We start from the raw sequence: 12960 nt of genomic DNA, 5'->3' as shown, positions 1-12960 counted from the left end.
CAGCACAGCCCCACTGCTGAACGGCTTGGCCCATGGTGAGTCCCCACCACCTGCCACGCTCTCCTGCTGACTGTGGGGCGGGCGTGGGTTTGAAGGGGTTGCCTGTGGTGGCCACAGGGCCGTGTGTGATTTGAGTTAGGAAGCATGCCGGCCACGGCACTTTGAGCTTGGCGCTGTCATGCTGCGCAGGCCATCCATCTCCATTCAGAGACAAGCACACCGCAGGCTGGCCAGACCGCTCACATCACCTCCACCTCTGCAGGCATGAGGGAGCCGGGTCCTGGGAGGGTCGTGGGAAGTAGCTTGAGTGTTGCAGAGTAACCGTTTCTTCCATCCTGGGAGCCTCCAGGTGCACGGGTGGCCCCAGTGTGAGATAAGGAATATGGAGCCTGTGGTTGCTCATGTAAAGGAAGTTACTCTGGCCCCTGCACTTTTCCCGGGCCGGGTAAACCGGAGCGCTGTCTGAATCTGCAGCAGCCGTCACCGTGGGCCACGGAGTTACTCCAGGGACCTGCTTTCTGCGTCAGCCTCTGGTCTGCCTTCGTACTGTGAACGAGAAGTATCCGAGACAGCCTCAGGCAGTGTAGAAAGCTGATTTTTCTGAGGCTGAGCACGCGCCATGACACAGCCTCAGGAGGCACTGACGGCAGGCGCGGAGGTGGTTGGGGCACAGCTTGGTTTTTTGCATCTCAGGGCGACATGAGGCATCCCTACATGCAAGATGTGTGTTCTGGAAAGGTGGGACAGCTGAGAGCGGGGTCGGGGGCTGCCGGGTCATAGGTCAGCAAGACAGATGGTTGCGTTCTAGTGAGTCTCTGGTCAGCCTTCCGCTGAGTACACAGCCTACATGTGAGAGAGGCTAGGGGAAGGGTCACGGGTGCCTTAGAAACAGTGGGGCAGAGGAAGTCCGCAGATCCGCGTTTGTCTCTGGGGAGCAGAGGGATGACTTTGAGTTCTGTCCCTTGTCCTGCACCTGTGAAGATAAGCTGTTGACACAACTGCTTTAGGGTAAAGACCTTGAGCCCCACAAGGAATTCCTTTGTGCACAAATTGTGCGGGAGGTGTGTGGCTTTTTGTTTTTTTTTGAGACATTGTCACACTCCTGTTGCCCAGGCTGGAGTGCAGTGCTGCAGTCTCAGCTCGCAGCAACCTCCACCTCCTGAGCTCACGTCAGGCAATCTTCCCAGCTTAGCCTTGCGAGTAGCTGGGACTACAGCATTTGCCCCCGTGCCTGGCTGTATGTAGCCACCATCTTTAGGAATAAAATGGGAGGCAAGTGTGCCCCGCGCGGTTCCCAGCTTGCCTTTTCCCTCTGGCTGATTTTGGGGTCCCGAGATTCATTCTCCTTTCTGAATACCTTGTTTTCCAATTTAGCAACCAAGGAGAGTGGTTATTTTTGTCCTGGGGCTTTAGGAGGAAGCGCATCGCACCCTGTTTGGGCTCCCAGCGGAACCAGCTGCTCCAGACACGGCGGTGCCTTCCTGTCCACCCTGACCCGGGAGCCCCCATGTTGAGCGAGGGGCACTGGCTGTTTCTTGAGAGTGGGAAGGGAGGAACACCTTTTCAGCCTACTGTGCAGGAGTTTTTGTTTTTTTGAGACAGTCTTACTCTGTCACCCAGGCTGGGGTGCAATGGTGTGGTCTCGGCTCACTGCAACCTCTGCCTCCCAGGCTCAGGCAATTCTCATGCCTCAGCCTTCCAAGTAGCTAGGATTACAGGCGCCTGCCACCACGCTTGGCTAATTTTTTGTATTTTTAATAGAGATGGGGTTTCACCATGTTGGCCAGGCTGGTCTCGAACTCCTGACCTCAAGTGATCTGCCCACCTTGGCCTACCAAAGTGCTGGGATTACTGGCCTGAGCCACCGTGCCCGGCTGAGATGGGGTCTTTCTGTGTTACCCAAGCTGATCTTGAACCTAAACTGGTCTCAAACTCCTGGACTCAAGTGACCCTCCTGCCTCAGCCTCCCACAGTGCTGGGATTCCGGGTGCGAGCCACCGTGCCAAGCCTGTGCAGTGTTTTTTAAAGGAGTGGTTAGAACAGTTACTTGTGTGAACACATTGATGTGGTCTGGGCCCTTCCCGGCACGAGAGGACAGAATCCTCAGAACTGAAGGGTGGGCGTGTTGAGTGCTGGAAGCAGGGTCCTTTGGTGCACACGCCCCGCAGAGCGCTGTCTCCAGGCCTCCCGCACGTGGGAAGCAGCGAGGGTAGAATGAGAAGGTGGTGTGGGGAAATTCTGACTCCGACGAGGAGGTGTTGGGTAACTGCAGGGGCTGCGGAGGTTCTAACCGGATGCTTGAGAGAGTGTCCTGGGAGTTGTGGTGGGAGAGGGCGTTGCTGTGGGAAGTGTGCTGAGTTTGTGTGTCAGCCCTGCGCATGCCACCTGCTTCCAGGCTATGCATGAGACTGGCTCATCCCATCCTGGGACTCAGGCAGGAGTGTGGTCTGGGCACTCCCATATCCCGTGAGGCGCGTTTCTCAGCATCAGCAGCCTCATCTCCTTCCTCCTCGTGGTGAGTGGGAGGCAGGTGGGTTGGGCTGCAAGGTTTTTAGGAACACCCGCCTTGGTCTCTGGGGACCCCAGGGTTCCCGCCGTGGCCCTGTCAGCCTGTGAGGCCCTGGGGCGTTGGAGAGCGTGTCACGGCGTGAAGCTCGCTGTGCAGTCTCCTGGGACCTTGACAGACTGCACCAGGCTGCATCCTGTGCCAGTTAAACCCGAACCTCAGGGCTGATCCCCGTGCGGCCAGGAGGGAGATGGGATAACCCTGGCCTGGGAGGGACCGGGAGGCTGAGGCCGAGGCAAGGGCCGTGGGGCGGCGCTGGTTCCGGCTGTCCCGCAGCCCATCTGTCCGTCCGTGACTGCTCGCCAGCCACTTGCTCTTTCTCTTTCAGTTTCTTGCTGGAAAGCTGTGGGAGGCAGTGGGGTGGGACCGCTCCGTCCACAGTGCAGGTTAGAACCTCGGAGGCGACAGCTTCGCCCGCCAGTGAGGTGGTGAACAGAGCCTCTGGCAGTGCCGGGCGCAGGGCTGGGGCGGGCACAGCGGCAGGACGCCTGGAGCCTTGGCTTTGAACAGTTAGAACCATCAGGGCCGAGTGGGGCAGTCCTCCTGTTCAGACCAACTGTGTCTCTCTCTTGTCAGACGGCAGATGACACCTGCTTGCGCCTCTGCGTCCCAGCCGTGAGGTGGCTTCTTCCTGCCCACGCTGGCACCCCACCGTGCCTACGGGAGGCTGGGCATGGGGGTCTGGAGCAGCAGCTCGCCACGTGGCTCCACAGGTGATGCAGGGAGATGTGGATAAGGAGGCCCTCATCTCCACCTTCATCTCCCCAAGTCACTTTTCCTGGCACCTCAGTACCCCAGAGGTTTCAGGGGAGCCTTGGGGAGTCCCTTGTGCGCTCCGCCTGGGGACACAGGCCCTGTGGGTGGCTGGGGTGGGGACTGTGTCCTGTCGCTGGGGCCAGAAGGGTTTGCTCAGAGACCAGATCTGAGTAGCCGCTATCCACCTGCCATGCATGCCAGCCCCAGCCCTCCTCACAGAGGGAGGGAGGGAGGGAGGGGAGGAGGCTTCTGGGCATTGCCTGGACCTGTGGCTGGTGGTGGGGGCTGAGCTGCTGAGCTGTGCTGGAGGGTACAGGGACACAGGTGTCTGCAGGAGCCAGGCTGCCCTGTGGACATGGCCACGGAGCCTGCACCTTCCTCCCCCGTCACTCCAGGGCCACTGTGAGCCTGCAGCTGCCAGTGCAGCGGCCCGGGGTTGGAAGGAGCGCCGACGCCTGCCCAGTGGCCTCAGCGTCTGAGGAGGTGACACAGGGAGCTTTGGACGCTGCAGGTGTCTTCAGTACTCATTTTCCAAATATCAGGCTTAGGTCTCAGCAGGGCCTTTTTCTAAACAGGCAGTAAAGCAGAGCCTCCCCGAGCAGCTCTGAAGGCGGTGTGTTTCTCTGCCGTCGTGGTGGGAGGAGGCCGGGACGCCCTGGTTGAGACTGGACCCGCAGCCTGGCCCTCCCCAGGCGATGGCAGCCCCAGCTGATCCACAGTGCTCTGCAGATGGGACCTTGGACACCCACCCAAGGGCGTGTTTTCACCTGTGGACCAGGGGTGCAGGGGCAGCTGAGGCGGCAAGTCCCAACTGTGGCCGAGCTGGAGGTGCAGAATTGCAACTGTCAGCGAGACGGCTTCCCAGAGCCGGGATGAGCCGGGATGTGCGGGTTACGCTGCCCCCGTTTCCCCCGGAGTGGAGTTGGGCAGGCGAGCGGCTCTCGCTTGGCTCTGAAGCTCCCGGGCACCGGGACATGTGGCTGGGCAGGCAGCGGTGGCTCTTCTGGCGGTCTCAGAGCTCGGTTGTGTCGCCCTGCCCAGGAGGACTTCACAGCTATGGATGTTCAGGGTCCAGTTCAGTGTGTCACACGCCAGAAACTTTAAATTTCTTCCCCAAATGTTCCACGTTAGCTGGCAGATTATAATTCTTTTTTTTTTTGAGACGGAGTTTCGCTCTTGTTACCCAGGCTGGAGTGCAATGGCGTGACCTTGGCTCACCGCAACCTCTGCCTCCTGGGTTCAGGCAATTCTCCTGCCTCAGCCTCCTGAGTAGCTGGGATTACAGGCACGCACCACCATGCCCAGCTAATTTTTGTATTTTTAGTAGAGACGGGGGTTTCACCATGTTGACCAGGATGGTCTCGATCTCTTGACCTGGTGATCCACCCGCCTCGACCTCCCAAAGTGCTGGGATTACAGGCGTGAGCCACCGCGCCCGGCCCTTAGATTATAATTCTTCAAAGTCATATCAGAGTTCTTTGGTGCAGTCCTCCTGAGGCGGCCGGGCTTGGCCGGTTCCGGTTGGCCCTTTGCTGCCGCGTGCGTGGGGCCCTCCACTCCTCTCTCCCTCCACGGTGGGATGCGGCACCCTGGGAGCACCTGTGCTGAGTCCCTCCTTGGTGTCCTGGGGACCGGGGCGGCCCAGGGTCCACAGGTGCGGCCGGAGGAGCTTCAGCTGCGTCTCGGCCACACGGCCCCTGTGGGTTTCCACGTCAGGTCTGGAGCTACATGGCCACCCAACAGTGAGTTCGCAGCGCTGTCCCCACATGTCCCACTCTCCCGCAAGGGTCCAGGCAGCTGGGAATCAGTTTGGTTTGCTGAGAAGCTGCGTCCTGGGTGTGTCCCGGGTGTCCGTCACAGAGCCCTCGCTCCCAGCCTGCTACTGGGGCCTGGTCCGGGGGCCCTGGCACGTTTCCTCCGGCCGCAGACGCATTGAGGAAGCGCTGTGTGCACGTGATGCCTGGCTGCATGGCTTGTGTGCCGGGTGCTCTTCCTTCACTTAAGTCATAGAATCGCAGACAGCATCTGGGCCACCTTCATTCTGCAGGCGAGCAGGTCCAGAAGGAGGAGCCGGCCTCGGGCAGGTGACTCCTCTCAGCTCAGCAGTTCCGTCCCGAGTGATGCTGGGAAACCTGCATGCGCCCTCTTGGTGCGGCCGTCTCAGCAGAGGTCCCGCAGTCCCCTGGCAGGGCATGCAGGACGGCTGTTGGCAATGGGGCGTTGCTTGTGAAACCTTGCACCCTGGGTTTGCCGTCCTTGGTTAAATGGTCCCAAAAATCACGGTTCTGTGTTCAAAGTGTGGGGAAATAGGATTGGGGTAGGAGGCAACGTCTGAGGTCTGCGCCTCTTCCTGTGTCTGCTGAGTTCCAGAAGCGATTGAGCCCTATGGGCACCGTGCTGCGGCTTCAGGGTTGTGTGCGGCTCGCCCTCCCCTCTGGGGACACACAGGTGGCAGGTTGCAGATTGCCCAGGTCTTGGTATTTCTTGGAGATGAATTTCCACACTCTGTGAGGGCCCTCCTTCGGTGAGCACTGTGGTCCTTAAGGACTGGAGCCCTGGCCCGAGGAGACAGCCTGAGAGCAGGGTCCTTCCTGACCTCGCAGCCGGTTCTCCGTTCTGGGTGAGCCACATTTCAGCTCCTGGGGGCAGGGTCCACTCTGACCCCGGGCCTGGCACTCGGCACTCGAAGTGGCTTACAGGCCAGTTTCTCTGCTGTGCAGGTCGAGCTCTCGGTCCGTCGCGTTTCAGGCACGTTTCAGTGGCTGAGTGCTCCCCGGCTTGCGGGAAGCCGGGAGGACGGGCCGCCTCTGGGGTAGACTGTGTTGTACCACGGGAGGGCCTGCCTTGCTTTACATCTGTGCAGGGCTCGGGTCCAAAGCACTGGGTGCGACACGTTTTAGACACATTTTAGACTCTGCAGAGGGACAAGGAATCCCACCACCCGCGGCCTCGCGTGCCTGCTCCTGGAGCTCTGACCCAGCCGCCTCCCTCACGTCCATGTGGCAACTGCCACGCAGACATTCGGAGAGTCGTGGTGGAGATTATCGAATTATTGAATGTTCAATATTGAATATTGTTTGCTTATTTTATTCCTCGTATCCATCAGTGGGCAAAACATTTTTTTCTATATTTCTTTTTTTTTAATGCATGGCCTTCTGATGACTTTTTCTGTATTTCAAAAGACGATACAAGCACAACTTTCAGAGCACTGAGGAGCCGGCCTGTCTTGGGTGTGTGTGTGGTGCGGGGCTGGAGCTGGGGCTGCGCCTGCACGGGAGTGGCCGGGTGGCCCTGCGTTGGGCGGGGGCGTGGCTCCTGTGGGCGCCGCTGCCGCCACCACGGATTATTCCAGCACGAGGAGGAAAGGGGATGTCTTCTGCGTGTGGACTCTGAGGAGGAAATCGCCAGTTGGACCCAGCGCCTTTCTTCCTCAGGGTGGCCCAGCTGGCTGATTTTGACAATGAATTTCTTAGTCCGGGACCGCGATTTCGGTGGGACACACTCTTGGAAGGGGCGTGTTGATTGTGCTAAAGTGGGTGGGGTGGGGAGCCACCTCCTTCAGGAGAGAGAAGTGTGATGTTCAGATGACTCTTTCTCTTCCCCCTCTTAAGGATTCAGTTCTGGCCCCAGTGGAGCCCGTGAAGAAATGAAATAACCTTTCTCCTCCACAGAGATGACACGGCTGGATTCATGGAGACGGTGCGGCCAGCCTCCCCCCGCCCTCCCTGCCTCCCTCGCTCACTCGTGGCTCTCCCGCTGTGCTTGCAGGTGTGGCCGATGAGGACGCCCTCGCTGCTGAGTGCGTGCGGAGAGGCCAGAACGCCCTGCCAGCCCAGCCCGCCAGCCTCCGTCCGCCGAAGCCAACCCGGCCTGCCTCGCTGTTCAGACACGCGCCCCACGGTCTCTATGAGGAGGAGGGCGAGCAGGACCGACCTCGGGTGTCCGGGCCCTGGGACTCCCTTGCGTCCGCAGCAGGTGTGCAAAGGGAGGAGGCCGTGGAGCGGGCCCAGAGTGAGACTTCCCCGGGTGCCAGAGGACAGCGAGGACAGAAACGGCGCCTGTGCTGCTGCGTTCTGACCTGAGCGGGTGGGGCGGCTGTGCGGGGCGGGAGGAGGCGGCTTCGCTCTGCTCCCCTCCCGCCCGCAGGCCCCACGCCCCATGGCTCCGGGCCCCCACCATTAAATGGGGTCCCCGTGCCCTGCACACAGCGTGTGGCTCTGCAGAGGATGTGAGCTGCTGCGCAGGGCCAGGTGCTGCTTTTACCATAGATGTGCCTTTTTGTAGCTTTGAGCACAGAGCTTGAGGCCCGTGGCTTAGGCCAAGTGGTCTCGCGCTGGCAGGGGCTGTGTCTGCTCCTGCCCTCCATCAGCTTCACCTTCTCGTGCCTTCTTCAGCTCAGGGTGCAGAACCAAAGACCCCCTCGAGTCAGGCCTCCTTGTGAAGCGGAGTCTGCCCACCTACATGCTGTGGGGCTCCTGGCCACCCTGCCCCCCTCCCACCTCTTAGGGAGCTGATAGTCTGTAAGTGAGTGTCCCAGAGAAGTTTTGGGGTGCCTGAGGATGTGCTGTGCATGCAGGCTCAGCCTGGCCGCATCCAGAAGCCCAGGGCCAGCGTAGTGTGACTCTCACCTCGGTTGGAGGGATTTGTGCTGCTTCTGGTTCTTATCACTGCAGCCGTGAGGTGACCCAGCCACTCCTGTCTGCAGGAGGACATGGTGGCTGATCTCCGTGTGTGGGGGAGCTAGGCAATGTCGTGAGGTCACGTCTGTGGACGTGGGCCAAACAGCACTGTCTAAGCAGGACATGAAAAGAAGGGGGCTGGTTTCCCTCCTCTGCCCTTCGTAGAAGTTTCTCTTGAAAAATTAGCCCCTTTCAGCCCTTCTCGGGTGAAGCAGTTGCCGGCTCTGAGGAGGACGGAGGGTGCACTCTGCCTCGAGAGCCTTGGAAGGCGCTTCCCGTGGCTGGGCACAGCCCCTCCGGCCCGCTGCCTGCCCGCCTGCTGTGCCAGCCTTTGCCACGCTAGTCTGTGCTATGTCACTGAGTGGCAAACAGAGGCAGTTGCAGGCTGCATGCACCTAGAAAGAACTCCCTGTGTGCTGAGCGGGCTGGTGGAAAGCCCCCGGGGTCTGTTGTGCTCTCCTGGTGCTGAGGGTCTGAAGGCGGGAGGGAGTGGGGCAGTGTTTGTCGATGGGTCTTTGCAAGGTGCAGGGTAGAGCAGGGTCATAGCTGTAGCATCCCTGCACCACCGGAAGCCTGGCCTGCGAGGGTCCTTGTGACTTCCCGGTCCCCGGTAATGTGGTGTGCGGGTGCGGTCCCCTGGAGCAGTCATGGGGAAAGCACAGTGAGCACCCGGCAGAGGCCCCAGGCCACACACTCATTTCAGAACTGGGCTGATCTCCTCCTCCCGGGCCTGTGGCCGTGGGCAGGACTGATGGCACGGGCAGGAGCCGCCGTCCCCATGCCTCATGGCTTTGCCAGTTTGCATCCTCCGGCAGGACACCATTTCTGAGGGGTACCTGGTTGACTGCTGAATCCCACACGAATCCTTACCCCAAAGTGGCAAGTGAAGGCTTTGGTTTTCGCCCGGGTCCTCTTTGTGGCGCTTCCGTCCCTCGCTTTTCCTCTTTTGCTTTCTTTTTCCCATCGTTTCATGAGATCTCGAGGATACCAGAGTAACCCTCAAAGATCCACAGACGTGATTTTCATACAAATCTATGATGAACACATGCCAGAGACTTTTACTTAAGTTCTTACTGAGAGATAACAAAGCTGACTCAAAGGAAGATTTGAGAAACCCCCGCAGAGTTGGGGACGGAGCCGGAGTGAATCGCACAGCAGATGGTTTGGGTCTCTGCAGAGGCTGTTTGTGACCCTCTCACCCACCCCGTGGCGTCCGGGTGCCGGTGAGTGACAAGGAGACTGAGCAAGGGTCCGCCCTGCAGGCTCGGGGAAGACAGGGCTGAGCGTTGAAGGGCTTGTTTTCCCTGGAGCCCCTTGTCACAGAAAACTTGTGACTCTTGGCCAGGCCTCTGGGTGCCTGGAAGACCCCCCTCTCGTCTTTTTGCGGGATTTGCAAGTCCTGGGCAAGGTTCTTGAAAAAGGCCCGGCCGCCCCGGCAGTGCTGACGGCTCCTGCTTCTGCCTCCAGCCATCTGACTGGTCCCTGCGTGGAGCAGGTCCTGTCCGAGCTCCCGGGAGTGAGTGAGCTTCCACTCAGGACTCACAGCCAGCTGTGCTGCCCCCAGGCCTGGGCGGGTCTAGGGCATGATTTTTTTTAGGCTGGAAATGAGCTCTCACTTGAGATACACTCCTCAAAATGCCAAACTTACTCGCCCCGCGGCTCCCCGCGCTCCTCAGGTCGGGCATCTCCTGGCTTCTCCTGCTTCCTTTCCTCTGCCTTTTCCAAAGAGCCGCCTCCTGACTTTGGAAGCAGGTCCTTGGCGGCCTCTGCACAGCGGCCAGTGGCACGCAGCCCCCTCTGTTCCTTTCTCTCCGTAACTGAGGCCTGCTTCCTAAACACGCAGCATGGAAGGCCTGGTGTTTCACAGCATGTGGATCTCATGCTGCTCCTGTAGGGCGGCCAGGATGCACCCGCTTGCATGGAAAGCACCCTGAGGTGGCAGCCTCTGCCACGCACAGGCCGTGGGCGAGTGTGGCATGTTGCGTGGCCGCAGGTGTGGACTGGACCTGCAGACTCGTCCCCGTCTGCATGCACGTCCCGTTCCGTGGAGAGCTGTTGGGTCCGGGCAGTGCTCTGTGGTGAGAGCCACAGAACATTTGAAAGTCCGCGTGTGTCTGCCCCACTGTGGGGCAGGACGTGGGCGAGCCACATTCAGTGGACCTGCGCCCTGTGACGTGTTGGTCAGTGTGGCGGCCATCCCCTGGGTGGGATGTGTCTGGTTGGAACCTGGTACCTGGCCCACCTATGACTGTGATTCTCTGGGGTGAGTCCTGAGTGTGGGTGGGGCCTTGGGTCCCCAAGAGGGTTGTGAGCAGACTCCTCCGTGTGGGGCACGCCGCCACCATGTGAGGTTGTGCAGGTCTTCAGGGGGTCTTCCTGGCAGGTCGGGGGCCTATGCATGTGGGACCCAGTTCCACCTGCCTGCTGCCGGTCATGAGCCCTGTGCTCAGTCACGTTGGTCATGTTGACAGTTGTTGCCCGACTCAACATCAGGCCTGTCTCCTGCACCCACGTGGACACACGCTGAGTCTGAGACTATTTCTGCAGGACTGCAGCCAGGCCTGTATTTGTGGCACATTGCATCGACTGTTCAGAGGGTGGGCGTCTTTCTCCCTGCGCTTCATCTGGGTCAGTGGCCGCCATTGACGTCGGCATCAGGGAGACGCAAGGTTACTTTCCTCAAGTAAGAAAAGGGACTTTCAGGCAGGATGCCACAGAGCCCACAAGCATGAGGCCGGTCCACAGCAAGGCTTTGCCTGCAGAAAGGCCTCACTGTGGCCAGCGCTGGGGGAGCGTAGGAGATGCCGTGAGCACCTTACCCTGCGCAGGGCCCTGTGTGTTCTGAAGGAGGGCCCAGGGCGGGGTTCTGGCCCTGAGGTGTAGACGTTCCCAGGGTGGGCTTCCAGCTCTGCCACTGAGCTCGGTAGGGGAGTCGTCCACTTCTCTGCAGGGTGGTGAAGTTCTCTGAATAATGGGAGCAGTTCTCGACATGCACCTTGGAAAGTCAGCTCAGGCTTTGAGGTTTAGGCGCGGCTGAGGCAGATGACCCACTTTGCTGCTTTTTGTTCTTAACATGGGGAGATACTTAGAAAACACATTTGGCTCTTACTGGGGAAGCAGCGCTGTTCCGCACCGTGTTTTACAAGCCGTGTTTCCTTAGGATTCAAAGAAGGTGGCAAGAGGAAGAAGCAGAAGCAGAGAGAGGAGTCGAAGAAGAAGAAGTCGCCCAAAGGCAATCACTAGACCGGACTCGCGGGCGCTGCCCCAGAGCTGCGCTCCACGTGCTCCGCGTGCGGCCGTGCGCACGCGCTAGGTGGCGGCGTGGGGTCAGGACTGTCTGGCGGCCACACTCGCTCGGCAGGATTATGCAATCACGGATCAGTCAGAGCAGGGGTCAGGAGGTGGGGCTGAGGGCACGGGTGGCGGGCACGGACACTGGGGACGGGGGCGCGGCCGCGGCTCTCCCTCTGCTTCTCCCAGCACTCGATCTGCTAGCGTTTTCCTCTGGAGCTTCCGGATCCTCTTCATTCTTTTCGGCCACGCAACCGCCTCGCATGCTGCTGGGGTATTTGTAGCGTTAGGAGGACAGCGGGGCAGACAGCTGAGTGGCTTTCACTAAACGACGCGCTTTCCTGTGGCGGTGTTGTGTTTGGAATTAGAGGGTAATTCAGTAGAGTGTGACTTAGAGAACGCCCTAAGTGACGCATTGAATCCTGGCGGCCAGGGCGCCTTTTCCTCAGGGCAATATGGCCACACGAACAGAATCATGAATCACACCACATGTACAATCATTCCTCTATTTCATCTTTTAATTTTCATGTGCAGTAACCCAAATTCAACTTCAAAAATCGTGTAGGTTTTGCTAGATTCCATATTTTTTTCCTGGGATCCATAATTCTTTTTAGCAAAAGGTTTTTGCTCAGCAGCACCCTCCCTAGCGTTCCTGGGTCAGGGCTGTGCTGGGGAAAACGGCGGGTCGTTACCCATGCCCGAAACACCCAGAGACGGCACCAGGAGGTTGAGCCAGTGTTCAGTTCGCGAGCACTGAGGCCTCGCAAAGTCACCGCACTCTGGCTAGATGCTGCCCGCTGCCGGCGGCCCTCTCCCTTGCACTGGGTACTGCTTGTTGCTCTTCTTACTGTTACTGAGCATGGAGCGGAATTCGGGGTTGCCTCGCCTCCTTCCCTGCACGCCCCCTCACTGTCCTTCCCTTTCCCACGAGGACCTGCTGTTCCCGTTGCTTTTCCTTTGTCCTCTGGGACGTGAGGCGCTGTGAGAGGCTTGGGTGTGATGTAAAGACGCCGCGGTTTTAATCTAGCGATGTTGAAGCCGGGAATTCTTTGGCGATATCCGTGTAGCAGTGACCCAGGCTTGGGAGCCAGAAACAAGCGTGACCTGTGATTTTATTTAACACAACTGTTGCCCAAGAGTTGGCTTTGTTTATTTGGTTTCGGTGGGGAGTGCAGTGGTATTTGATGCTTTCTGCGGACAATGTAACTCTCAACGCATCCTGTATCTTAAGCGCCACCTACGTAAATAAAACATGAGCATACTGAATACAGCTCGCCTGCCGTCCTCTGTAAGCACTAGTAAGTTGCACTGTTAAGATGAATTAAAAATAAAAGCATTCTTCAACATCAGCATTGTGAAGGATAAAGTGGCATTTTGCAGGCAAAAGTCTTGTTTCTGAAATGCATCACTGTAAGGGGAAGGCGTGACAATCCCAGCACTTTGGGAGGCCAAGGTGGGCAGATCACCGGAGGTCAGGAGTTCAAGACTGTCCTGGCCAACGTGGTGGAACCCCATCTTTACTAAAAATACAAAAAATTAGCCGGGTGTGGTGGTGGGCACCTACAATCCTAGCTATTTAGGAGGTCGAGGCAGGAAAATTGCTTGAACCTGAGAGGCAGAGGTTGCAGTGAACTGAGATTGGGCCATTGCACCCCAGCCTGGGTGACA

General features: G+C 58.9%; 1 protein-coding gene across 3 annotated transcripts in view; it reads left to right on the top strand.

Annotated features, from left to right (window-relative positions):
- The window catches only part of DNAJB6 (DnaJ heat shock protein family (Hsp40) member B6), a 73042-nt gene extending 60401 nt beyond the window's left edge, over positions 1-12641 (top strand). For 2 of the 3 annotated variants that reach the window (XM_064367321.1, XM_021666252.2), the window contains exon 9: positions 7091-7404. In XM_064367321.1, the coding sequence (XP_064223391.1) occupies positions 7091-7404 (314 nt within the window). Of the gene's footprint in view, positions 1-7090; positions 7405-11161 lie in introns of those variants that run through there. The other variant, XM_021666253.2, reaches the window with a different exon arrangement.
- Positions 12642-12960: the final 319 nt, after the last annotated feature.

Source organism: Aotus nancymaae, unplaced genomic scaffold (assembly GCF_030222135.1).
Source record: "Aotus nancymaae isolate 86718 unplaced genomic scaffold, 86718_ANA_hifiasm-v0.15.2.pri h1tg000002l, whole genome shotgun sequence".
Taxonomy (NCBI): domain Eukaryota; kingdom Metazoa; phylum Chordata; class Mammalia; order Primates; family Aotidae; genus Aotus; species Aotus nancymaae.
Note: the sequence above shows the minus strand (reverse complement) of the source record. Positions and strands in the feature narration are given on the sequence as shown.